Source organism: Ochlerotatus camptorhynchus, unplaced genomic scaffold (assembly GCF_037179485.1).
Source record: "Ochlerotatus camptorhynchus isolate MF236.1 unplaced genomic scaffold, CSIRO-AGI_Acam_v1.1 ptg000300l, whole genome shotgun sequence".
Classification (NCBI taxonomy): Eukaryota; Metazoa; Arthropoda; class Insecta; order Diptera; family Culicidae; genus Ochlerotatus; species Ochlerotatus camptorhynchus.
The window spans coordinates 376,240-403,016 of record NW_027040788.1 but is presented as its reverse complement, the minus strand read 5'-3'; the positions used below and the strand labels follow the sequence as shown (position 1 = coordinate 403,016).

General features: G+C 37.9%; 1 protein-coding gene across 4 annotated transcripts in view; it reads right to left on the bottom strand.

Moving 5' to 3' along the window:
* Positions 1–26,777, bottom strand: part of LOC135706986 (solute carrier family 41 member 1) — a 174,363-nt gene that overhangs the window by 55,184 nt on the left and 92,402 nt on the right. Inside the window, exon 1 of one of the 4 annotated variants that reach the window (XM_065228695.1) lies at positions 10,733–10,904. The exons of the other annotated variants lie outside the window; for them this stretch is intronic. Coding sequence (XP_065084767.1) covers positions 10,733–10,760 — 28 coding nt within the window. The 5' untranslated portion in view covers positions 10,761–10,904. Of the gene's footprint in view, positions 1–10,732; positions 10,905–26,777 lie in introns of those variants that run through there. 4 annotated transcript variants of the gene reach the window in all.

The window sequence follows — 26,777 nt, the reverse complement described above, 5'->3', positions numbered from 1 at the left end:
GAAAGTGATAATCACGTTCGATCAGTGAGTACCGGAAATAGCCGCCTTTAAACTGTGCTACATTCATCACCCTCTGAAGAGATTTCATCACATTAGCGTACGATGCACACACAGAAAAAAAGGCTAATAACTCACAGAACCGCGTATCGCCTCGATTGAATGGGCCTACGAGCAGCTTAGAATAATTAAATCTCCATCCCATCAGAGCTCTGCTATAATGTAATCTCCCTTCTATCTCTCACGGCGTGCGGTTACGTTATCTGTCAATTTATCAATCAATCTCGCGTTGAACTGGGCTGTTACGATCGGAATGCGCTCTCAATCAAACCATCAGCGCGGCGAGCAAAGATCAACGAAACGATTATTGATTCTAATGGATTCTAATCGAACAAGCTCCTCGACGCTTCCTTGCCGAAATCGAAAATCCATGCGACGCTTTTTTGACGTCAGAACACGTGTAAAATCTTTTTTCGTAGGTCCCAACCTCGCCAATTATGGTCGATGACTGGTAAATTGAATAATTATCGTTCTATTACCCCAAGCCCGCTCAGATGGTCCCTTCGGGACGAAGGTAGGGACGCTGTCAATCATCATATATTCCTCCGGTAGTAGCTAGAATTAATTTTAATTTGCGTCGTGTCGAGAGTAAATCACTTAAATTCCTACCGGCACCTAGCTGACTGAGAATGGTGCTAAATTCCTCGGAAAAGTGTTGCGTTGCAGAATGCATTACCCATTATGACTATGAGGAAGAAGCTCCTTCTCATTTGAGGTGGTATTCATGGACTGTAAACAACTGCTACGGGGACGCATACGGGCGTTTTGTGTCAAATTGGATGCAATTTTTTGTAACGACTCATTAGGTTCATCTTCACAGAGCGGTGACGTCACAACATTGATGTGTAGTCTGGTGTGGATTGAAATTGAAGCAACGCGGAACTGCATCACTATATCTACAGGTACTAATGGGCTATAGAGTGCCTATATTACTAGAGTGACGGCATCTCATCGGTTTGATAGGTTATCTCCCCTCTGAGATGACATTTTCCAAGCCATTGACAGATTGTTCCCGTTCTGAAGTGTCGTCACTCTACGATATCAGGAACTCTAATGTGCTCCACCCGCACAAAGCGATCAACCGAATAACCTCAACCCGTGACAGGAGCTCTTTGTTTGCCCTCGGAGAGTCGGGCGTGATGGGAAAAAAAGCCGGCGTACACATTTTTATCACTAATTCCAAATCGTAGATGATGCTGATGATGGCGATGAAGCTGTGAAATTGGAATCAATGAATGCGTATTCTCGTGTATGGGAAGTCAGCTGGTATTCCCGGTTGATGATACTACTAAATCCATACCGAATGAGCTAAAACAATCGCTGTGCAATCGTTTTGCGTCCGATGGAAGGGTATGCATTTGCATATCTATGCAGTTGGGATTATGAGGTTGCAGTGGGAAAGTTCAGCCATCGATATTTGATGAGATTTGATTATGTGCGTTAGTATAATAGTGAGAATACCGGGAGTATCACAAATAGTTGTTGGGTTGGTCAGAGGATTTTTTGGGGACTGATTTAAGCAAGATTTTTCACTTCAACCCATTGAAGGTGCTCGGGGATGAGATTTAAGCTCGTGACCTTCAGCATGAGATCTGCCCCTATTTTTATTAGGCTATATATAAAGCCTGATTAAAACAGGTTGAAAGTAAATATGGACGCATGTTTAAATGCACCATCGAGTCCCTAATGATCGAAACTAGAAACTATTGACAACATTTTGGTTATTATACTATGATGAGTAACTAATTAAAATTCATAAAAATTGATCAACGCGTTTCAAAGTTATAGACGTTGGACCTTGAAATAAGATTCACTTCGGCAGTTCTGTTCCATTGGATATAATAGTTGATAATTTCGAGCTTCTTATTATTATTATTATTATTATTATTATTATTATTATTATTATTATTGTTTTGATTCTAACTTAATGTTCTAAATGCACTTCCTCAATTTTTAATTAAGAGCTATCGATGTCTGTACAATTTTTGCATTAGTATAATGTTGTGGCAAGTACAATCATACTTTATGTCCAGGGAATTCAAAAAATTTTCCATCCTGAAGAATTCCTAGACCGGACCGGGAATCGAACCCAGCCACCTCCAGCATGGTATTGCTTTGTAGCTGCTCCTTTACCAACTGAGCTAAGGGAGGCCCGATTTCGAGGTTAGATTTATTATTAGGAAATTGATACCTAACCTATCCTAACATAATGAAAAAAAAAAAAGAAAAAAAATAGAATATATCCATCTATAGTGAGATCTGGCTCTTCTTAAATAACTTATAAATTTTGACTCGACCTTCTTTGATTTGCATGAAACTTTGATAATTGTTTGTTATGGGCATTTTTACAAAAACTCAGCCATTTTGGATCATGTAAATAAAAAAATGGTTTCTTTGACATTTTTTCAGTAAATTGTAGCATGTATACGTCACTTATGATCAAAATGAAGTCTGAGAAAAAAAATCTTTCTGGGGAAAATATACTCGGCTATTTTTTTTATAGTAATTATGAGTAAAAATTCGAAAAAAAGTGTTAAGTATATAGCTCAAAAAGTATACAAGTATACCTAACAAACAATTTAAAGTCACAAATAAGCACACATGTTGAATAAATGCTGAATAACAGTGTACAATGCTGAATAAAATAGAATGTCGAATTACGTGCTGAAAAATCTCATTCAGATCTATAGATGCGCCTTTATTCCGCTGTTTTCTCTGATATATGATAAATTTACTTATTAAAAGCTTTATAAAAGTTAACTGTCTTCCTGATTTAGAACCAGAAGTTTGATCTAATAACAAACTACCGTCCCAATGACGCGTTCATCTAGATAAAATTGATAAATAGCAGATTTTTAGCGATAGGCCCAATCTTAGATTCATAGGCCAATATTAGAGCCATTTCCCCTATCATAATAAAGTTTTGTAAAGAGTGCTCCCTCAAGGATTTACCAAGAAGCCCCAGCAACCCCAATTTGGACCAAAAAGTTGTGTATTATTTTCAACGAAACAAATCTGCCTCTACTCGCGATCTAGCAAAGAAGTTCAGGACCAGCAACGGAATGATTCAACGAATCAAGCGCAGGAATGACTTAAAGACGTACAAAAAGCAGAAAGTGCCCAAACAAACTCCGGAACAAAAGTCTCGTGCCAAAACCAGGGCTCGAAAGCTGTACAGCTGTATTTTGGACAATGTCGACCAGTGCATTTGGATGGATGACGAAACATATGTTAAAGAAGATTCAAGAACGCTACCAGGCCCTCAATTCTACACTAAATCTGTTGGGAAAATTGTGCCAACTGCAGATACGACTGTTGTGATGGAGAAATTAGGTCAGAATGTGTTCATTTGGCAAGCTATTTCCACATGTAGCTTGCGTTTCTCAATTTTCTTTACAAAAGTAACTATAAATACTGAAATTTATCAAAAGGAATGTTTGAAGAACAGGTTGCTACTAGAGAATAACATCAAGTTCGTAGAAAAAACATCAACCCACCAAACTGTCCTCAGCTCCGACCGATCGAACGCTACTGGGAAGCGTATCTTCAAGAACGATGGAACAGTGTTCCAAAACATGACCGATTTTAAGAAAAATTGGTCAGCGGCATCTAGGAAGTGCACAAAGGCTACTGTCAAATCCAAAGTACGGGCATTCTACCGAAATTAACATTCTGACTAGTTTACCTTTCATTACTTTGTAAACATGTTAAGCTACAATAAGCCGCAATATTTTGTAATTTTTTACAACGTTTTCATTTTCATTTTATTATTTAAAAGTTTATAACTACCTTTCAATATACTCCTTCACTTATCACATATCTTAAGATGTCAAAATGTATGGACATTTGATGAATATATTTATGTGAATGGTGTTTATAAAATGTTGCTCAAAGTATCGGTATTTGATACTTATTTATTTTTTAAAGCTTGTCACATGCATCCCTTTCCTTCTAACCTCATAATATAAATTGGAATTTGAAGCTCGTTTCCATGAGAAGAGACCTTTAGGAGAATACTTGGGAGGAGAATTCATTGTGAATTGTATCTTGTCTTTCTTATAAAAAAAACTTCCAGGCGTAGACGGGTTTATCAATTTCATTAATGTTAAGGATACTTCCAAAGGGGCTATAACTAGAATTTTAAGATTATTTTGTTGAAAGTTTTGAGGTAATTCGGAGAAGGATAAATTTATTTCCAAAATTATGAAACTGCGAGGCATTTCCCCGGAAAAGCGCAAACAGATCGTGCACAATGGGGCGACCTCGGCGTAGTGTGTAAGATTCATACCTCTCACGCCAAAATCACGAGTTCAACTCTCACCCCTGGACAAGTCACTGTTCGGTGAAGAAGTTACCTTCGAGGACACTGGCCGTAAACCAAGACCGGAGGACCGAAAAATGGACCAGAAGATTACCAAGCTTTTATCAATAAGAAAAGTGCCTCTGTTCGAGATTTGGCCAATAAACTGAGAACATCGAAAAGTAACGTACAAAGTGCCAAAACAAGGAACTGGCTGAAAACGTTCAAGAAGCAGAAGAAGCCGAAACGAAGTCAGAAACAAGCCGCATCCGTCAAACCGAGGGCTCGCAAGCAATATGATAGCCTGCTGTGTGGAAAAGTGACGTGTGTTATCATGGACGATGAAACATGCGTCAAATTTGATTACAGGACGCTTCCGGGAGACCAATACTACAAAGTCCGGGAGAATACTATAGAGAGCATATCTCGATTACTTTTTCGAAGAAACGTATCAGCTTTTGTATACAATGCATTTGATCATCGGTTTGGCGTAACTGATTGCTCGCCCACGTATTCTAACACCACTATCAGGTAGGGAAAAATTCTATCTGATGGTAGTGTAAGCATGCGTGGGTGAGCTACCAGTTACGAAAAATCGACGATCAAATGCATTGCTGATACGTCCATTCGAAAAAGTAATCGAGATATATAGAAATAAACATTTGAGTTCATTAACACAACATTGTTTTACTCCCATAATAAACTGTGCTTATACTTTCTGGGACACCCTATAATGACATTCTGAGCATAATTGGATGGACAATCCATGGGAAAATTAAAACAATACTTAGATAGCTGTACATTTATTCGGCATACACTCAATTCTGTTATTACGCGATTCACTTAGGGCTCATGCAGCAATTTTTAAATAATCATATTTTTTTGATTTTGTTAAAAAAGTTGCAGTAAATTTGTTTGAAATTTGAGAGCACACGATCATAAATAGAGGCGAAAATTAATCGCGTTTACTACTAAAACTGAAGAGTAGATTGCGAAAATATTCTACAGGAAATTCTTACAGTGTACAGGGGACACACACAAAAGTTTCGTTACATTCGTTTAATCGTTACAATGGATTAAAACATTTATGAAACGATTCTTATTTACACGCTACTCATTCAAGAGTGCTAAAGAATGTATCGTTCTAGAACCCAAATTTCACAGATCTTGTACAACTAATTGATGCAAAGTAGAATTGAATGGAAATCTACCAAGTTAAGTTTTTGGGTGTAAATAGTATCCCATGAACCTCAATACTCTAGGGACCTCAGATAGCCTAATCAGTAAAGGCACGGTATTACCAACCGGTGGAAACTAATGATTTAAAATTGGCTAACTACTTGACTTGCCTATTGGTCCCAAGCAAAGCGATTAACGAACCCCATTCTAGTCGAAATTATAGTACTACACCATGTTTGTTTTGATTCGCATGAAAATTTGACAGATAAAATTAGGGGTTCGTTGATTTTGATGTTTCGAGGGGTGCATCGATTAGCTTGGGACCGAAGAGAGTACCAGAGCTGAGCCAAAAAGTTAAGCACGTTTCTTCGGGACCTTCGGGTCTTACCTCTATGGTATTACCACAGACAAACAGACGTAACAGTTCATTGTGTATCTTCGTTCACGCATTTAACGGTTGATTAGAATATTATCAGTTCCGCGAACTACTCGCCGCAGCGCTGGCATCGGATAACTTTGACGTTTCTATACTCTTTATAGAACTTTTATGCAATATTGTTTGCGAGTTAGCGAGCAAGCTTGTTTTCCGCGAGAAGCCCTAGAGATGTCGTTACTGAGGTCCTATGTTTTGAGATACATATTATGTTTTCAAGAAAAACTTTTTCAAAGTGTTACGTCTGTTTGTCTGTGGTATCACCAAGCCGAAATGGTTTTCCGTAGAGTCGGTGTATAATGAGTCACGCCAAGAGTGAAGCCAAGTCTACCTATTGAACTGTCAAACGGGCTACCTATCGTGCAAAGTAAATAAACATTACGATGCTATGAAAGGTCCACGAAAGGTATTGCAATAAAATATAAAGTATATAAATTATATAATCGAAGAAATGAGCATAAACACACAGTGAGCGTTAAATTGTCATGGGATACGGTCGGTGATGATTAGTAATGAGAATTTCTACTATTTTTTGTTAAGATAATTTGACAAAATCACTGATATAATGATTTACTACCGTCGCAATATTTTTTCTCTCGCTAGAAGTCATTTGAAGTTGATGTAGAAGTCCTCTGTTGCCAAGTGAAAAGAAAGGGAATCCTTCGAAAACCGTGATGCGAGTTCAACTGTTTTTCTCTTGGTGTGACTCATTATACACCGACTCTAGTTTTCCGGTGTCCAACTTGACCGACAATATGACTTCTGGACGGCGAGATTAGTGCCAGTGATGCATTCCGTGAACCTTGCCCTTAATGAGATAATCTTTGAACTTTACGAGGAACTCCCAAGATCACACTTGAAGGGGAATTCAATAGTTTTGAGCACTTCTGGTCAATTAGGTTAGTCATTTCAGTTCCCGTATTGCAACAGATATGCAGACGTGATTTTTCGTATAATTTTACTTAAATATCGCAACAAAACTCAACTACTTGCCGTGGTAAATGTTGCTAGTAATCAATCACACACACCATAGGTCTGGCAATGCAAATAAGTAAACTCTTTCATTTTCATACTGATGAGTGGCGTTATACTAGCTGTTCCAGTTGCTAAACGTATGTGATGAACTAGCCCTCGGCTAAAAATCACTTTAATAAATTATTTAAAAAAGTAGCTATGCGAGAGAATGAAAATTCACACTGTCAGACCCGTTGTTGCTGAATTGAATTGAAACGTTAACCTATTCAGATTTGTCACATATTTGCATGTAGATACAGTTGCTGCTTGTTATTCTATCAATGCCAATCGACAGAATTGTCCAAAACGTTTTGGAACGAAAATGTTTTTACAACGCTTCAAACTACTCAGGTGGGTGTGACTATTGTCAGCAACCTCTTTTTCTTCGGCAACCTTTCCATTTGAACTGCGTGTTAACCAAGTGTTCTATTATCGGCCACTCGAAATTAGCCGTATTTTGTATTGCGTATATGTCATTTGGAGAAAAAAAACTTACATAACAGGGATGCTCACCCAAGTAACATTTTAAGTTTTATGAAATACTACAAAGCAACCATAAAACAACATTCATAAAACCCTGGTCAAGGCTATTTTGTCATTAATGCATCCACCAAAACCTCATTAAGACTAGAATATGTCTAGTTGGCCCACCCTGGAGAAGGTTCTGAAGGGTGTATTCTCGAAACTCGTCAAGATTGATTTACTGCAAAAGGTTGTATGACGAACGCATTCAGAACCATTTGAAAGCTACAATAAAAGCTATTTAACAACAATAAAAACCCTTTTCGAGCCATTTCCCCTAGCCGCATGCTGAATCCACTAGGAAAGCATCAATCAAGATAGAAAAGGATTTATGAATCCGATCTTATCAAAATAATTAAAATAGAAACTGATGGTATAAAAATATTGTTGAATATCCAAATTTATTACAATAGTTCTCATTAAGTGACCTAGTTTTAAGTGCCATATTCAATTTTATGTGAAATGTACGTGAAAACATCGAGAAAATTAAGTCCACCCTCGTAAAACGTCGATTTGACCAATTATTTAACATTGAAAAAAAAAAATATATTCTTCAGATCGAGCTTGGCCGACATTTTTTTAAATGATTTTCGTATTTAAATGTTTGCTCATTGCTAAATTTACCAAAATATAGTTATATCCAAGGCAACATAGATTGAAAATCGAAGATTGTAAAAAAATAAGCAAACTAATTGTAACATGGCGGTGGCATAAAAGTTGATTTTCATGGGTCATTTGTGAAAAAGTTGTTTTGCTTTCAAGAATTCCTTAACAAATTAATAAGGTTTTAAAATGGCTTTTATGAAGAAAACTTGCAGGCTGAATTGTATTTATCTAAAGCCATTTTCCATGATCCTGAACCATTCAGATTAATGGCAGCATTTATGGAGGCAAAGTTGCCTGCAGAAAGTTAAACGTCAAAGTTTGTTTATCTTTCGATAGTTGCGCTGTGAGATCCAGGATTCTTCCAGGCGGTTTTCTCCCGATGGATTGTGAGCAGTTACTCAGATAGTTTGCGATACTGTTTTACAACATTTCGCATTTCGAACAGCTGGAAGCGCAATCGTTCCCGAAAAAGATCCCCTTCTTCCGGATGGTTACAGAAGTGCACCATCCAATGATACAGAGATGTACGGTTGAATAAAATTTTCGAAGAGTCTTTCGCCGAATAAAATCGCTGCTTTGGATCGGAAACAAGCTGATCTCCGCCAACTAACAGTTTCAGTGGTTTGTTGTCGGTTGTTATTTCAATTGTCATCGCAAGATCTGGAGAAGGCTGGTATGTTTTTCAACTTTAGACAATGTTTTATGAGTTCGAGGGCCCCGCTCACTTTACTCTTCTCCGACAGATGGTAAGTCGTTGGTGGTGTGCTGGTTCTTCTAAAGAAGTAAATTTATCTGAAATTGACTTGATTTTTTCATCCTACTTCGTCTATCCTTCGAGATTTCCTTGTCATAGATTTGTTATTTAGTAACTATGAGGAACCATCTTTTAAGCTCAATTTGTAAACAAAGTAATTGGGGAGTTAATGATGCTTTTTAAAAAGGCTAAAAAGCAACAATAAATGCTTTTTTTCTCTAATGCAAAACCTAATAGTTTTATGGTTGCTTTTATAATGATAGAACACGTTTATAAAGTATTTTATAATGACATTAATAAACAATTGCTAATGACGTTTATGCTTGAATTATAGAACAGTTTTAAGGAGGGATTGATAACTGTTTTAAATTTATTTTTAAAACAAGACAGTTTTTGACTTTCTTGCCAGACTATAAAAGGTTTTTAAAACAGCAAAAAGCTGAATTACTAAGCTGGAATGTTTTACACTTTAAAATGCTATATTTAAACTAAGTGGATTGTTCATTGCCGTTATAAAACCATCATTAATCAGAGTGGATGTTAATGGTTACTGAATTGCTACTTGGGCAGTCTTACGACATGTAATCAGATTGAAGCTGATACACTACATTCAGCGAAGTGTTTTGGTAAGAAAATAGACTGAAAACGTTTAAATTTTGGTTGCCGAAAACACTTAATGGGTGCCGAAGTCATCATTTACCCTATATAATTTTTCAAAAGCCCAATAATAAATTATTGCACCCTATCACCGACGCCACACCCACAGACGTGTAGGCAGCCGGTAATAACATAAGATAATTATTATCACTTTATAGCAATGAAATTCCCAGCCTGGGTTCGATTCGATCCATATCACAGAGTACGTGCAAGTCGCTCGAGGCACGTTTCTTAGGGGTTCGAAGAATTTTCATTACAACTGATTGTCGTCGCCATCGTCAGGTGACGGAGAATTCATCTCGAAAACTCATGCTCAAGTATATTTAGAATGTTAATAGCGTCAGATGATCGTAAAATCTGCCACCCTGACCGACGGTAGAATGGGAATATACGAATTTATTGCTTTCCATTCAATGGGTTGATGTAAGCTGTCAGTTTTAATCGATACGGGCGATACCTTCCTATGGACAAAAAGCTATTTAAAATGATTGTATATGGAGACTTGATAGTTTTACCAAAAATGTCGATTTTAAAAGCGAAAACAGTAAAAATATTTCGATAAAAATAAATACTACCGTTTGTAACAAATATTTTCTAAGTTTTGAAAAAAAAATCAACCATTCGTGACTGTTTTGAACGGAATATGTCGTATCGTGTTGGTGTAGAGATGGCGCTGCGAACATAATGTTTCCATCTATTTCTACCATTCATATCTGTTTTTCTCATTGTAATCGTAATGATGGCCTTCAGCCACTGGCCCCGACCACCGTACATGGGTATACTGGCTCGGTTGCTGTTCACGCTAACTTGAAAGCACCCATTAATGAGTAAAATTGCATCGATTTTGAGGAAAAATGGCTTAATGGGTAAATTTTACAGATTCTATGGATACAGATATCCATTTATACAATTTTTACCCACCCTCTTTCTTGGGTGAATTCTACCCATTAACGGGTACTTTCAAGTTAGCGTGTATCCAAACACAAACGAAAGCAAAAGTGTTTATGTATCGTGTGTACCCTTAACTGCAATGCAATGTATGAAAGATCTTGATGAGGAAAATGCACTGTTGGATTCTTAGGACCAAAATAACATTTTTTAATAGCACAAATCGCACGCTCTTCTGATTCAAAAATGTTTAATGGGTGCTGGCGTTCGAATGACATTTGCCATTTTCAGGCGCTATATAAGGAAGTAATAAAATGCTTACGCTTCGTTCTCCGCCGATGAACGTCCATCGTTGCGAGCCGTTCGAAATCAGCTGATTTTCCACTAGTTTGCCACTACACAAACACAACAGAACAGCACGGAAAAGAAAAACCTTCAAACTTTTCGCTTAGAGATCCGCACTGCAAATATTTCCGCAAGAAACTAATCCACTTCGCACGAGTATTACCACACACTAATGACAGACAGACAGTCTAAATTCGCGCATACACCGCCAATAACAGCGTTGTTCGCGATATGGTGGTGGCGTTCGGAGTTCACAATCTTGCTCGTTGATTGCACCCGTTGTTCTGTGTGTGTCGTCGTGGCTCACAGTTCTTGCAGTCAGTGTTCGAAAGCTTCTTTCTATCTGTTCGTTTCAGATTTTTCTTTTCCCTTGCTGTTTGATTGTGGCCGTGTGCAACCAACAACGTCTTCTTTACCCGGCAAGAGCTAATTCCTGACCTGCGACGAGATGGCCTCTTGATGGTGCATACCGTCATCACCGCAGGTATACAGAGAAGAAACTCTCCGTTGAATGGTTGGGTGAATGTGTCGGTTTTTGGTTTTAGGCTGTTGTAAAAAATACAAATTCTGTAAATTTACATTATATGCAGTAATTTTGATGGTGGAAAATACAGCCAGCGTTCTGGTAACCCTGATTACTTTTCAAACAGGTAGAATTTAATGGTAGAATCATCCCAAAAATAACTTTTATTTTCTCTTCTTTAATCTGTGTAAAGTGGCGAAATTACCCACTTTACCCTATTTAACGCCATCCACTAGAGAGTACAGAAAAGAACAACACAAACATAAATGGCTGTTTTTTTATCAGCAACCAGCAATAGGGCCACATCGGTTGACGTGGCGTGTTGGCGAGACCATATTTTTAGCTAGCGTTGCTCTCAAATCAAAAATGAAACAAAATTGTGGGAAAGGAAGAAGAAAAAGGCGAATAAAGGTACATGAACTACGTAGACCCCCGCCGCCTCTCACTGCATAGACAGTCCATTCATTTTTTTTGCAACGAAATTCATATTAATCGTAGACACTTGCTTACAAGGTGGTTTTTGCAATATTGAAACGATGAAATGCTCCTTAAACCTGATAAAAATCTCTTATAGTGCGTAGCTACTCAGATCTACTTTCCTATATTTGTTTTTTTTAGTCAGAGGAGCGGAGCGAGAAGTGATAAAAACATTGGGCGCGCTGATCCTATCATGGACCGCAAGGTGAAGAGGATATTGAAGGAAAACCCAAATCTCGCTATTCGAACGGTGGCTCGTAAAATAGGAATGTCATCTGGTTTTGTCCAAAAATCAAAACAGCGATTGGGGCTGAAGTCGTATAAAGTAAAAACAGTTCCAAATCGCAACAAATGGCCGAAAGAGTAAATCTTTCGTCACTACAGACACAATCAACAAGGAGATTTACCAGAAGCGATTGCCCTTTGCTATGGCCCGATTTGGCATGATGTCATTATGCTAAAACTGTGATAGAGTGGTACGAAGCAAATCAAGTGAATATTGTACCAAAAACCGCAAATCTGCCAAATTGTCCAGAATTATGTTCAATCGAGAGATATTGGGCTCTAATGAAGCGGAAGCTTTCTGGAAAGATACAAGGAATCGAAGATATCAAACACATCCAACAAATTTGGACAAAAACGGTCACCACGGTATCTGAGGAGTCTGTACAAACCCGAATGGATGGAGTTAGGTGCAAAGTTCGAAAATTTTATGCAAATACCGAATAACTATGTGTCGACTTCGTGAATTTTTAAATCATATTCCATGAATCCGAAATAAACAGCTACAATTGAAATATAGAGCGAAATTTGTATGTTACTTAAGTTTTTATGTGTCTGGATTATTGTGGATACAGACCTTAAAATAACAATAAGAAGCGTTTAACCAGCTAAACGGGGTAGGGACTGGTCCGACTTAGTAGTTAGCATCCATTCTTCTCACGCTACTAATGGTCACGAGTTCAAATCTCATCCCCGGAGAAGTAACGAATGTTAAAGTGACTACAATTCAATTTAAAAAAACTTTTCGGGATAATTTATCCCTTAAAATTGAACTGTGCATTGATTATAACACATTAGAAATTTACTTGATAACTTGATTATGGATCGTGGGTCCAGTGATGCCAGATGTACAGACTTGTCTGAATTTATGCATACATTTGATCATTTATGCATACTTTGTACAGAGTACAGACATAAGGCAGTAGCTTAGGTCATCGCAAGTGCTTTTATCCAGGTAAACTAAACACGCAAAGTCTTGCCTATTTTTGGAAACCCATCATAATTCTGAAATTTCTAAAACCTCTCTGAACTTCTACGGCCCACAACTTCAGCTGCCAGAGCACCAATTAAGGTGTATGTCCTGGTCTGGAATTCATCTCTGAAGCTTTCTGAACCTTTCGGAAGCAATTCTAACAGCTCTGAGACTCGCAGATCCTGTCTTAAGCACTTTTTAAATATTTTAAGTTCACTGAATCTATTCTGTAGTTCGTTAAACCTCTCATTATGTTCATCAAGCTTCGCAGCTTCTTCTTTTTATTGGCTTCCTGATCATCTCAGAATCTCTCTGATTAATTCAGAGCGCTACAGAGAGCTTCGTAGAAGTTCAGTATTTCATAGAAGATAAGTGGGTTTGAGAAAAAATCTACGTAATCTAAATAATGAGCCACGCCAACTGACGAATCGATTAAACATTACTCTCTCTGAATTCCATAAAACTTTGCTTATTTTTTTGCTATGGGAAATAAACCAAGTTTGTACTAGAATGCGGCAATTTTTACTCGTGCATAGTTTTTCAAAATGGCGTATTCTATATTTTTCAACAAATTATAGCACAGCTCTTCCAACCAAAATGACGTCTGAGACAAAGTTTTAGGATAATAGATGGCCAAACATGCACATTTTTATTATTTATAAATATAAGTTTGTTTACATGAAAGCTGAGCAAAAATATTAATCTATCTGACAGTGACGCGTGATATTGGAGCACAATATCATGCTTGATATTGATTTTACAAGCTCCTTTGGTATTGTGAGACTATTCACACCGTGTAAAATTGAAGCTAAGAGTTGAATCACCGTAAAAATGATTCCGTTGCACCTCGTTTTCTTTGAAAGAGAAGGTATATTAATGCTATTTTTTTTTTTCTTATCTTCACCAATGGCACGAAGCGACGTTTTTGAAGTTTCAGATGCGTTTGGTTGTAAAGTAAAAATCATGAAACTCAATCTCACCAAGCTATGGTGAGATTGAGTTTCATGATTTTTACTTTACACCCAAACGCAACCTCAAAATTACTTCTGAATTCTCATCTGCAATTCTCATGGAATCTCATATGCAATTCTCTTGGAATTCGTTTTAAGAATTCATTTGGATTTTCTCTTGAATTTCTCTCAGCGTTAATCCCTTCCATTTAAAATTCTCTCAGAATTTCTTTTCGAATTTTCTGGGAATCTCCTTTGGCATTCCATATGAAATTCTCTTGGAATTCCTTCTGAAATTCCTTCAAAATCCTTTTTACAATTCATTCCGAATTTTGTTTTCAGTTCTTGCCGAATTCCTCTTGAAATTTCTCGGTATTACTCCTGGAATTCTTTCGAAATTCATTAAGCGATTCGTTGAAATAGCTTCTGGTTTCTTGAAACTATTTATCTGGAATGGTCTTGGAATTCCTTATAAAAATATCTTAGATTTCGTTCTAAATTTCCCGGAAAATTTCATTTGAAATTTACTTGGATTTCTTCATAAATTGCTTCTGGGTTTCTTTTGGAATTCTCTTAAAGTTCTGCTTGAAATTCTCCTCCTTTCTTGGAATTTTTCGTTAAATATACTTGGAATTCCTCTTAAAATCCTCACCGAATTATAGCAAGAAAAAACTCTTTCCATTATTCTCTCGGAGTTGCAAAATCAATGAAATATTGGCTCCGTAAAGCTAACGCGATTGAGCCTTCCAAATAATTACAATGGAAAAAAATCTCGGAATTCCTTCAGGGAATTTATTCTACAATTCTCTCGAATGTTTTTCTTCTTCTCTCAGAATTTCGTTTAGAATTATTTCGAATTCCTTCAGGAATTTCCACGAAATTCCATCTAAAATTCTAATGGCATTCCATCTACAATTCACTCAGAGTTTCTTTTAAATTTAATTGGGAATTACTGTAGTATCGTTCTAAAATTTTCACATAAAACTTATCTAGAATGTATTTCCATATAAACCCTAGAGTTCTATCGAATTCCCAAAGGAGTAATTGCCGGGAAATACCGAGAGAAACTTGGTTTTCTCCGGGAATTACTCCTGATTTTTTTTTGTTTATTCCATAGAAATCACTTCTTGAATTCAGCCCACAATTCCTTCAACATTCCTTCTGGAGTTGTATTTGATTTTTTCCTGAAATTACCTTGACATTTCTCCTGGAATTAGTTCATCTGCAATTCACTCGGAATGTCTTCTCAAATTGCTTTTGGGTTCCTTCTAGACGTCTCTTGGAATTCTGCTGAAAATTCTCTCAGAATTACTCCTTGAATTTTCGTGGATTTCTTTCTTGAACTTCCTCGGAATTCTGAATTAAATTCACAATCAATTTAAATTGGTGGAATCCCCTCGTTATTGAACTTGAAGATTTTGCTTAGCTCTTTCCACTATTCTATCATCGTTGCTTAATAAAATATCTCGAAATTCCCCTATTATTTGGGAATATCTAGTATAATACCTGAGTGTTTTTTCTCTTACTAGTTTCTGTTTGTCTTGTCCCCTCGTCTCGATGAGGCTCATCGTCGCCGACCATCGACAGCTGGTTGAACACCCAATGCACAACGCTAAAGTGCTGGCGTCAACTCACTGATAAGACAACGATACTTCCTTTTCAAGCTACTCCTGTTACCCTTTTTAACCACGAGTAAACCGCGAGTAATCGGTTCACCCCTACTAGACGTAGTATTAAGTTATTCTTGTTAATCTAAAATTAATGAAATATCGGCTCCGTAAAGCTAACGCAATTGAGCGTTCCAAATAATTTCGGTGGAATTCCGTGAGGGATTCTCTTGGAATTTAATCTGCAATTCTCTCGGATTTTTGTCTGGCATTCGCTAAGAATTCATTTTAGAATATCTCTCGGAATTCCTTCTGAAATTCTTTTTTCATCTCATTTGGAGTTCTATTGGAATTCCATCTAGAATCAACTCGGAGATTCTTTTAAAATTCATAGGGAATTATTTCAGTATCGTTTAAAAAATTCTTGCAGAATTCATCAGGAATGTATCTCTATAAATTCCCTAGATTCCTCTCGAATCTCCCTGGAATCATCTAAGTAGTAATTGCCGGAAATATCAAGAAGAACTTGGTATTCGCCGGGAATTAGTCCTGGGATTTTTTGGACTGCTTTAATTCTGCCAAAAAATCAATAAAATTTCTCCTGGAATTTAATTTGCATTTTGGCTTAAATTACCTTGACATTTTGACATTTCTCCAGGAATTATTTCTGAAACTTCCTCCGAATTCCTAAGGGGCTGTCCATTAACTACGTAGGCAGATGTAAATTCAAGCATTACTGATTTTTGGCTCCGCAAAGTGTCACACACGACTGAGCCTAGTAAATAAATGAACTAGCTAAAAAAAAAACGGGGGGTGAGGGGTTGGCTTTTATCCACGGCCCAAACAAATTTTAAAAATTGTGTATGAGCAATTGTCTACGCAGCGGGAGGGGGGTTAAGAATCCCAAAAAACTGTCTACGTAAGTTTAGGTTTTCTCCTGAAATTTCACCTAGAACTCCCTTAAAAAACCTCCACATTTGTATTAAAATTCTTTTTGGGATGATCTCGTAATGAAATTGTCTCGGAGTCTCTAGAGTCTACCCATAATTGCTTCTGGATCGGTTAGTATTTTTATAGTCAACACCAGTGTTGGAAAAATATCAAAAAATCAAATCTCACCAATCCCCAAGATCAAGCTTGATTTTTGTCGACAAAAGTCAACCAGCAAACAACTGTGGTTGATTTTGCAAGCTGTGATACCGCAGCTCGGAATATCAAGCTAACAAAACTCACCAGCTGTAAATCTCAACAAACTGTGGTGAGATTGAGTTTCATGATTTTTGCTTCACACTCGAGCGCAACCGAAACTTTCATAACGGCTGGCAGCAGTCACTTCGTGTCTACCATCGGTGAACAGTATAAAGAGATAGCAAACTATGCTTTCTCTTTCTAAGGAAACGATGTGCAACGGAATCATTTTTGTGTCGAGACAACTCTCAGCTTTATTTTTGCACGTTGTGAATAGTCTCGCAATATCAAAGGAGCTTGTGAAATCAATATCAAGCATGATACTTCGTTCCAATATCACGCGTTATATTGAGATTGTATGAGAGCGGACAAATGTCATTTTACTGTCGATTTTGCCAACACTGGTCAACACACAATTTAACGCAAACATATCCATTGTTCGTGACCCTTAACACTCTTGGGTCATTCATGACTTTACCGGGAATGAGATTTGAACTCGTGACTTTGGCGAGAAAGGTATGGATGTTAACCACTACACCCACTAAACGCATTTTTGAAAATCATTCGGAATATGTTCTGAAATTGCTTTGAAATTCTTTCTAGAATTTGGTAAAAATTCTCTTGGAATTACTTCTGAAATATTCTCGGAATATCTTCTGACATTCCCTTGAAATCCCTTCTGAAATTACTCCAAAATTTACTCCAAGAGTCTTCTCGCAGTTGTTCTTAATATTCTCTTGAATTTCCTTTTGGACCTCTCGGAATATCTTCAGGAATGGTTCCAGAATTCGTTCAAGAATTTTCTAGAAGTATCATCTAGAATCCTCTCAAATTTCTCATGGATCTTAGTTTAGAACACTCCTGGAATTTATTTTGGATTTCTCTCGGAATTCCTTCTGAAATTCTCTTGGAATTCCTCTCTCTTGACTTTATTCTTGAATTCTATAAATACAAATCGTGGGAATTATTTTGAGTTCTTTTTGGAATTCCCCGTGAAGTCCTCCAGAAATAGTCTACAATTGCTTCTCTAGAAATTTATTCTGAAATTGCCACGGAATTCCTTCTGAAATTTCAGATTTATTTGTTTCATGGAACTTCCGCCCCATAAAAAAAACACTCCTGGAATTTATTTTGAAATTCTCTCGGAATTCCTTCTTAAATTCTCTTGGAATTCCTCTCTCCTGATGTTTCTTCTTGAATTCTAAAAAATACTTATGTAATTCTATTAATACTAAGATAATTCTAGAAGAAATTTTAGGCTGCATAGCTTGATAGGGAATTCCAAAGGAATTCGATGAGAAGTGTTAATAGAATTACATAAGTATTCCAGGAGCGAATTTCCACAGAATTCCTTCTGGAAAATTTCTTCTCATTCCTCTTTTTTGAAATTGTATTTGTTCCATGGAATTTCCTCTCGACAAACAAAAACTCTCGTATTTTTTTAATTATCTCCTAATTCCTTCTGAAATTCTCTTAAAATTCATCTCTCTTGAAGATACTTCTTGAATTCTCTTAATATTCATCTCGCTTGAAGACTCTTCTTGAATTGCATGCAATTCCTTTAATATTCCTCCTGGAAGTCCTTTGGAATTCCCTATGAAGTCCTCCTGGGATAACCTAAAATGCCTTCTAGAAATCTCTTAAATTACTTTTGATATTTACGCAAAATTCCTCTCTCTTGAAATTTCTTCTTGAATTCTATATGAAACTCTTCTGGAGTATACTCAATGCTCCTTCTGCAATTCCATTGGTATTTATTTTGGAACTACCTATTATTCTTGAATTTTTTTTTTTTTGTAATTTCCTCAATACTCCTGAAAATTTGTTGGAGTTCTTTTTTGGAATTCTCCATCAAGTCCTCCTGGATTAGTCCAAATTGCTTCTATAATCCTCTTAAATTTCTTCTGAAATTGCCGTGGAATTCCTTCTAAAATTTCAGATGCATTTGCTCCATGGAATTTGCTCACGAAAACTCCCGATTTTTTTTAAATTTTCTCGGAATTCCTCTCTCTTGAAGTTTCTTCTTGAATTGTATAAAAAAATCTTATGCAATTCCTTTAATACTCCTCCTAGAAGTCCTTTGAAATTCCCTATGAAGTCCTCCTGGAATAACCTTAAATTCCTTCTAGAATTCTCTTAAATTAATTCTGAAATTTATGCGGAATTCCTCTCTCTTGAAATTTCTTCTTGAATTCTATATAAAGTTCTTATGGAATAACCTCAATACTTCCCTGGAATCCCATTTGAATTTCTTTTATAATTCCCTATGAAGTCGTCCTGAAGTTGCTTCTAGAATTTTCCTTATATTTCTTCTGAAATCGCCGCTGATTTCCTCCTGAATTTTCAGAAAAAATTCCGATGGAGTTTCAAACGTATTTGTTCCATGGAATTTGCTCAGATTTCAGTTTTTTTAAACCTTTCAAATTACTGCTTGGATTTCCTTCAGGTCCTTTTATATTAACTAGTTAAATATGTTTGTTCGTCGTATTTTGTGTGGCAGTTGCTCCTCGTCGTCGCCCACGTCGGGTTTGAATGATTATACCAACAACTCGATTTTATTTGCCCTATTGTAAAGTTTTAGATCACCAGTTCTTAAACAATCAGGATGATTGCTAGTCCCAAGTATTTTCTGTCGATTCTCTGTGTAATTACAGGCGATCTGGCAATAATGGAGTAGCAACTTCGAGTGGCTAATCTCTCATGCTCTTAAATTACTGTTTGAATTTCCTGGATTTCTGTTTGAATGTGTGGAATTCCAAGATTCCCAAATTCAGATGTTTCGATTGCAAGTTTGCTTAACATTTCCTCTTACCAGCCAGATCGCTGACAAGTAATAAGCGTCAATTGCATTGTTACATCCAACTAATCATAGGTATGTCGAGCTGATGAATTCATTACGACCGTCAGTGTTGATTTCAACGCTCTCGATTGTATCGTTACTCCAATTTAATATATTAGTTTTAATAAATCCTGTTTGCGTGTGAAACGAACTTTCAACAATTTGAGTAGATCCTTATCAAATCAGCGTGTTTCAAGGCACGATTTCGCGCACCTGGTTCCACCAGCTGACCGCATTCATATTGTTACCTTGTTAGCAATGTTTCTCTCATCATCGGAAAAGAATTGCTCCAATATGCCCTCGAATCGAAAGTTACAACAACCGACACTCGCCGTAATTGGACAGCTTTCTTAGTACGGTTCGGGTTCAGTAAACTGCAATCAAAACACCCTCCTTCTCAAAGGATTGCCCTACTCATCTCGCGTCATCTGGCTGAGTCCGACCGGACCTCCAAGCGAGAAGACTGACAACGACAGGTAGGTTCGAGGAGACTTGGACCTGGTAGGTCGTTTTCCCCCTTCAAGCTGTGGATATCCCATTCAACCCTTCTCATCCAATTTAGTGTTTGTTGTAGCTCTTGTGTGTCTCAATCGTCTCGGTTGTGATTAGCTGCGGCCCTCCCAGGCTGGACCCTTCACGTTGTATACTGGTTGCTCTCGTTTTAATGCTACCAACTGTGCGATTTTTCGTTCTCAAGCCGTTTTGCGCTTGAGTGAAACTGCAAGAAGAAGCTTCCAAAAGAAACTGAATGACGAAACAGGTAGGTCCACCGTCGTCGTTGTTCCCGATTCGAATGGGAGGGCTGTGTAGAATTGTGGTCGAAAGCAGAGCCAGCCAGACAGAAAGAGCTCAACTTTCAAACAAGGCGACGAACAGCAATTGTTGTTGGTTGACCAGCAAGAGCCAACCTCAACTCCACTACAATAAGGGTCATTCACTTGGGATCTTCTTGCTGTTGTTGGCGTGATATGAGTTGCGTCTTTCATTTGGAGGTCTCGCCTTTGGTTTCTGCCATATTTTTCTTTTTGCAAATTTGAAACCAGTGTGCGTGCTGGTTATGTTACGCCGGTCTTCGTGTGTGGAGATTTGGATGATTTCCTCAAATCGCATTTCGTAACGGATCATTAAGATTAAAATTCAAATTTGTGTAACCATCCAAGTAAATGCTCATCTTATAGCCCGATAAATTGATCATTTCCGCTGGATGTAGGCAATTTCGAAGTTGAGGCTCAATCAAATTTCTTTGCTTGCCAGTTGTTTGCCAATAAATACCAATTAGCGTGCGACGGAGAGATGCCTTTTGCGAATGCGGTATGTGCCGCGGACTTTTACTGGGCGTGTAGAAAAATGAACGTGAAGTTGTAGGAAGCCGCTATGGAAAAGTACAAGTAGAGCTGAATCCGGATGATTTTTTTTTTTTTTTGGCTGGATAGAAGGCTCATTGTGCTTGCCACAGAATGAATTAATGCAAATTTGGTTCAGGCTTAAAAGCTCTCAATCAATGACTGGGGAAGTGCTGAAGGAACGCCAAGTTCAAAACAGTTCCACTGTAATACAAATATTTCAGGTCTTCTACGGTGTCAGAGTCCATATTCAGGTCACGATACATATTATATTACAACTATAGTTGTTTTTAGGATCAGTTTTATAATAAGACCACTTTTAAGCTCGTTCGAAACTACCGGAGGACTGTCATCGTATAAATCTTGGAACTCTGGGTCAATTTCTCAAATTGTCCATTTTTGGCGGATGATCTGCCAATTTTTGATGTAATTTAAGACACTTCTTGATTTTCGGGTGCCTCATAAAATTTCAGAAACTGCGAACTAAATTAATCCCGATACACTAGAAATTTGTGCAACTTTAGAATTTCTAGGACTTCCAGAATTTCCGGTTTATTTAAAAAATGCCAGATACCCTGAATTTAGAATAGGGAAGCTTTGTTACTATGGAAAACTTCAAAATTCCAAAGCGTTTTTTTTATCTATTATCTGTTGCTGATCTGGTCAAAACCAGGCCCAGGAGACAATTTCTAGTTCCTCAGTCCCTATTATTTGCCGCTGAGAAGCTGTTCCGAAGACAAGTAAAACCTCCACGAGGCGTCCCATCATTCGTTTCGTCCATCATTCGTTGAGTCGTAGCGTTGAACCTGACTATTGGCCAAGAAAAGGCTCGACTACATACATCCGAATATTTGTTTATCTCAAATAGACGGAAGACATTGGACTTCTACATAAACACATGTCAGCCAGCCTTCAGTTCAATTGGCTAAACTTGGTCAGTTCGTTCCATTTTGTAAATTTTCATCTATTTGTGGTGCGTTACTGATATAAGATCTACCACCGAACCCTAGTCGTGACCACTTCAAATTAGGGAGTCAGAATTTTCCAGTAATGAAAGGATTACAATAGTGATAAGACTCGGGTAGTGACCACCGCTGATATGCATGTCTATATTGTATATTTCAAATCAAAAATATTGATTTTGTTCATAGAATTTGCATAATCCTTTTCCCTTTGTCCTTCTCCTTTTCCTTTCCCTCTTCTCTTTTCAGAAAGCGAGTAATGGCGCTATAGCCATAAGCCATAAAAGGCTAGAACAAGCGTTAGTGTTCATGTCCCGACCGTCAGAATAAAATGGAGCATCACTTAACCTTGATGAGCTATAAGCTTTGATGCTTCCAACGACCGACCAATCATATAATTACCAAAATCGGAACGTATGGTACGAGATGTCCACGTTTCATCCTTTTATTGGATTCTGAAGCATCGTGTTTAAATCTTCGATTTAAACAGGCCCGATGTTTTCTGAATCATCTTGCCCCTTAAATGCAGCACAGTAGGCCTGGCAGTTTTGATATGTGTGACGCATCTTCGATGTGAAACGTATATCAAATAGATAAGATAAATTATAGAGGTATATCCATTATTTTCCAGGATGCTTTCAAGAACTGGCTGTGTTGGTGTTAGATTAGACTAGATTAGATTAGATCTGATGGCGTTTCCTGAAGATTTTGAAGTTTCGGAAAGTTCTTAGTGTGCTAGAACCGAGAAAAATCATTTGTAAGCTTATAATAAAAGCTTTCAGAAACAACTTCAAACATAGGAAAAGATCTATCCAAATCAGAGAAAAATTATATTGAATTTATTATTTATTTTCACACAAAAATCGGCTACTGATCTACTTGGTTACCTCGGTAAGTATTTGGTTAAGAGCACTGGTTTTCCGTTGAATAGTTTACTACCGATGGAAAAACACGAATCACGAATCGAAGAAAGTCGGTCTGGATCTCCATAATGCACCGGCCTGTGCACAAAGTCACGTGAGTTTCCCGGGATGGACACACCGAAAATAGAGATGGAGATTTCTTTATGTCCGGAATTAACGCAGTGACCTTCTAAATGGCAAGGTCTGCCAATGCATTGCGTAGATCTAATGGCGGGTGGAGATTAAACACACGCAGATTAGAAGATCCAGCAGTGAGAAGGTCTTTCGTTGAATAATTTGTGACCAGAGCAGCGGGTGGATCTTCTGGAAGGTGGCAGCGTACAAAAGCAGAATGCTTTATCGAAACGAGTGAGAACAACCTCAGCGAAAAGAGATTGAGGAGCGTAGCGGAGCAAAAGTTTCAGTAGAGTGGGCGAGAACCAGAGGAGCCAGGAACGATGCCCGTCTATGGTATTCGACTCTAGAGAAGGCAGTCAAGCGTCCCTGAAAATAGGTCAAGCGTGGCTGAACTCCCTGACCGTTGAAGGGGAGAAATCCGCAGCAACTGGATGAAGGATGAGCACAAAAATACATGACCCCCTGACGATAATAGGTAACTAAGTGCCGAAGCTGTCATTTCCTCTAAAAGCGCACAAATGTTGCATTAATTATTATAGGAGAAGGCTGACGCGACTCTCTGGTCGCAGCAGACAGGATTCAGAGCCGGAAGATCTTGTTACGCTCCGTATTAGCCTGGAGTAGGTCACGAATTCAAAGAGTCCCTGTATTTGGTATCCATTGACTACGAAAAAGCTTTCGACCGATCACGATCAATCACGAGATCTGTGGGGCACTCTGAGATGGAGGTCCCGGTCGGAATCATCGACCTCATCAAAGCGCAGTTTGAGGCTTTTGCGTGTAGAGTTTTGCATGATGGAGCCGAGTTCGACCCTATTCGGGTAGTCTCTGGTGTGAGGCAAGGAACTATACTATCACTATCACCGCTACTGCTCCTCACGACATCATGGTAGGTGCAATTGACCGTGTACCGAATCGTGGGTTTCTTTGGAAGCCTATCACGATGGAGCATCTCATCGACTTGGCTGATGATGCTGCTCTATTCGATCAGGTAAATGACCTAACTGAACGGCGGGTCTCAGGATCAACGTCAACAAGACTAAAAGGCTTGCTACACTGCTTCTAGATCGTACGTGGAAGTGTCGTGGACACACACCAGGCCTGAACTGGGCGCATAAATACCGATTTTCATAAATCTTCACGCTTTCGAAGTGAAGAATTTTAACTACTGTCTTACCTGAATTGTAACTAATATACGTTGTATCCGAAGGAACATGAACTCGTCTAATTTTGCAATGCAAATGTTATGTTAAATTATACGAGGTATACGTTGTATCTGAGGGATATACATATACATATATAATATATATACAAAGTATATTCGTTATGAGTTAGGTACAGTAGTTATAAAAACAAGCACTTGGTTATTAAAGAAAAAAAAACACAAAAAAATCTACCGAATTACATAAAATGTCAGTGTTCACTCGGCTGTCGACAGAAGCAGACAGACCACTCTCAATGTGTGTCACGCCATCGTCTGTTTACTCGGCAGCAATAATTGTGTGGTCCTCCTCATCAGCAGTTCTTTCAGTCGATGCTTCTAGATCGTAAGTGGAAATGCCGTTTCGTGATGAATGTGTGAGTGCTGACCTCGTTTTGCGTCCATTGTTGCAATGGAAGCGCTCTGACCCCTGTTGGCAAATCTGCCATACAATGAAACCACTGGAAGCGGCCGCCGTTCTGGAGGAGGAGGCTTATTGGATAGCGGAAGATAAAATGTTTATTGTGTTGTACCTTTTGACTATAGTTTTAAGATGTATTGAATAGTGAACAAGAATCCTCGGCTCTGTAAAGTTAATTCAGTTGAGCCTTATCAAATAAATTAATAAACAAACAAAAAACATAAAATGTGTATATTGACCCAATAAATTTACAAGAAATTTATAGAAGTCAGGGAAGTTCAGAGAACGTAATAGCAATTTATAAAACTTCAGGAAAGCTTTGAAAAGCTTAAGGATATTTCTAGAACTTTAGGTAATGTCTGCAATGTTCAGAGAAGTTTTAAAAGCATCAGACAGGTTTGGTGAACTACATGTAAGTTCAGCACTTGCTTGTTTTAACGGTTTTCTCAGTAATAAATTCAATTTTAATCTACCTGTCGTTTCGGCCATGGGTTTGGTCTTTTTCGAGGGTTATCGTTAGAGTGAATTTATGACTGAGAAAGCCGTTAAAACAAGTAGGCGGGCCCGTTAGCTTAGTGGTTACCGCTTCTGCCTACTGCGTAGAATGTCCAGAGTTCAATCCCAGGCCAATCCCCTTTCTTGCAATTTTGCACTATGCCTTATTCTATTCCTATTGCTGTTATAAATCTGCTTGCAACGTTTACCAACCGTATCCAATGGCATAACCCTCCCCAATAACAAACATCCAAACTCCTTTGACACTTCAGAGGTTGCAGAGTTCTCTGCATCTCTCTTAAAAAAAGTGACCAACTAACAATCCTTCCCATCTCCAGCAGTTGCAAGAATATGGCCCGGATAGTTCTCGATTGTTGGAGATACACACTACTAACATGTCACGTAAATTTCGGTTCCTTGAGACCGACACATGTAAGCGGGCCTTTTGACAGAATAATCAGTTGAAAGAAACGTGAAAATCAATTCAATCAAACGTTCTCTTCGTCAACTAGCTGATGTTTCGGTTTGAGAACACTTAATTTTACATGAAATGTTTGTTTACGTTCTATAATTTACGTCCAATATGGATTACGTCTCGTGTAAAAGTAGTTATTTCTAAGTGTGTAGTTCTACTTCTATCTAAGAGGCGAAGACGGATGGAGGTGAATCTTTTAAATTTGTCGAACCTCTTAACGGAATCCCTTTATGAAGAGCTTTGAGTGTGTTGGTTTATTTCCTTTAAATTCCGTTATAATTGCTTGTCTTCTGACAGATACGCGTATTTCGTCTACTACTTGCAGACTTCATCAGTGCTAAGTACTGTTGAGTACTTGGCATTGATGAAGTCTGCAAGTAGTAGACGAAATACACGTATCTGTCAAAGGATGGAGGTGGCAATACTCTCAAACCACGGTCTAGTACTTGTAACACCTATGAATTTGAGCAACTTGCTTAATGTGACTTTGAATGTGAGAAAGCCTTTCCTTCCGGTTCCAGTCGTTACCATCTCTAATTTTTGAATGAAAGTGCATAACTTTAGGAAAGATTAAAGATCATTAAGAGGGAGGACTTCAGGGTTGTTCCATGAACTTCACGAAAATTTTATGATCTCAGATAAAGCAAAATGAAGATCAAAGAGCTTCATGATGAGTCCATTAGCTTCAAAACAATTGCAGGTAGGGGAAACGGTCCTTTAGTTGCCGTACGTTAGAAGCGTTAGGTTCCTATTGTTGTGCATGGAGACTCAATACACAACTATAGGAACCTAACGATTCTAACGTACCGCAACTATAGGAGCGTTTACCCTACTTCATAAAACCTTCAAGAAACTCCAGACAAATTCAGAAGCTTCGGGAAAGTTCTGAGAACTTAAGGGCAGTTCCGTGAACATTTGAAAAACAAAATTATCTTTTATTTGGTTCCGAAAACTTCAGGAAAGTTTTAAGAACTTCAAAGCCGTTCGATTACCTTCAGAAAAATAGAATATTAAATATCTTTGTTCTTAAGTCCAGATGATTTCAAAGAAGTTGGCAGCCCCATGAACGTCAAGCAAATTGCGGGTCCTTCAATTGATGTAGGAGAACTTCAGAAAATTTTGAGATAGGGGAATTTACGTATTCTCGGCAACCTAAGCAGCGACCTTCTTTCTATAGCCTTTTTCTCTATGGAATGCACACATATGCAGTATTGGTTTGTTTACAATCTTATGCTGCCAGTTGCTC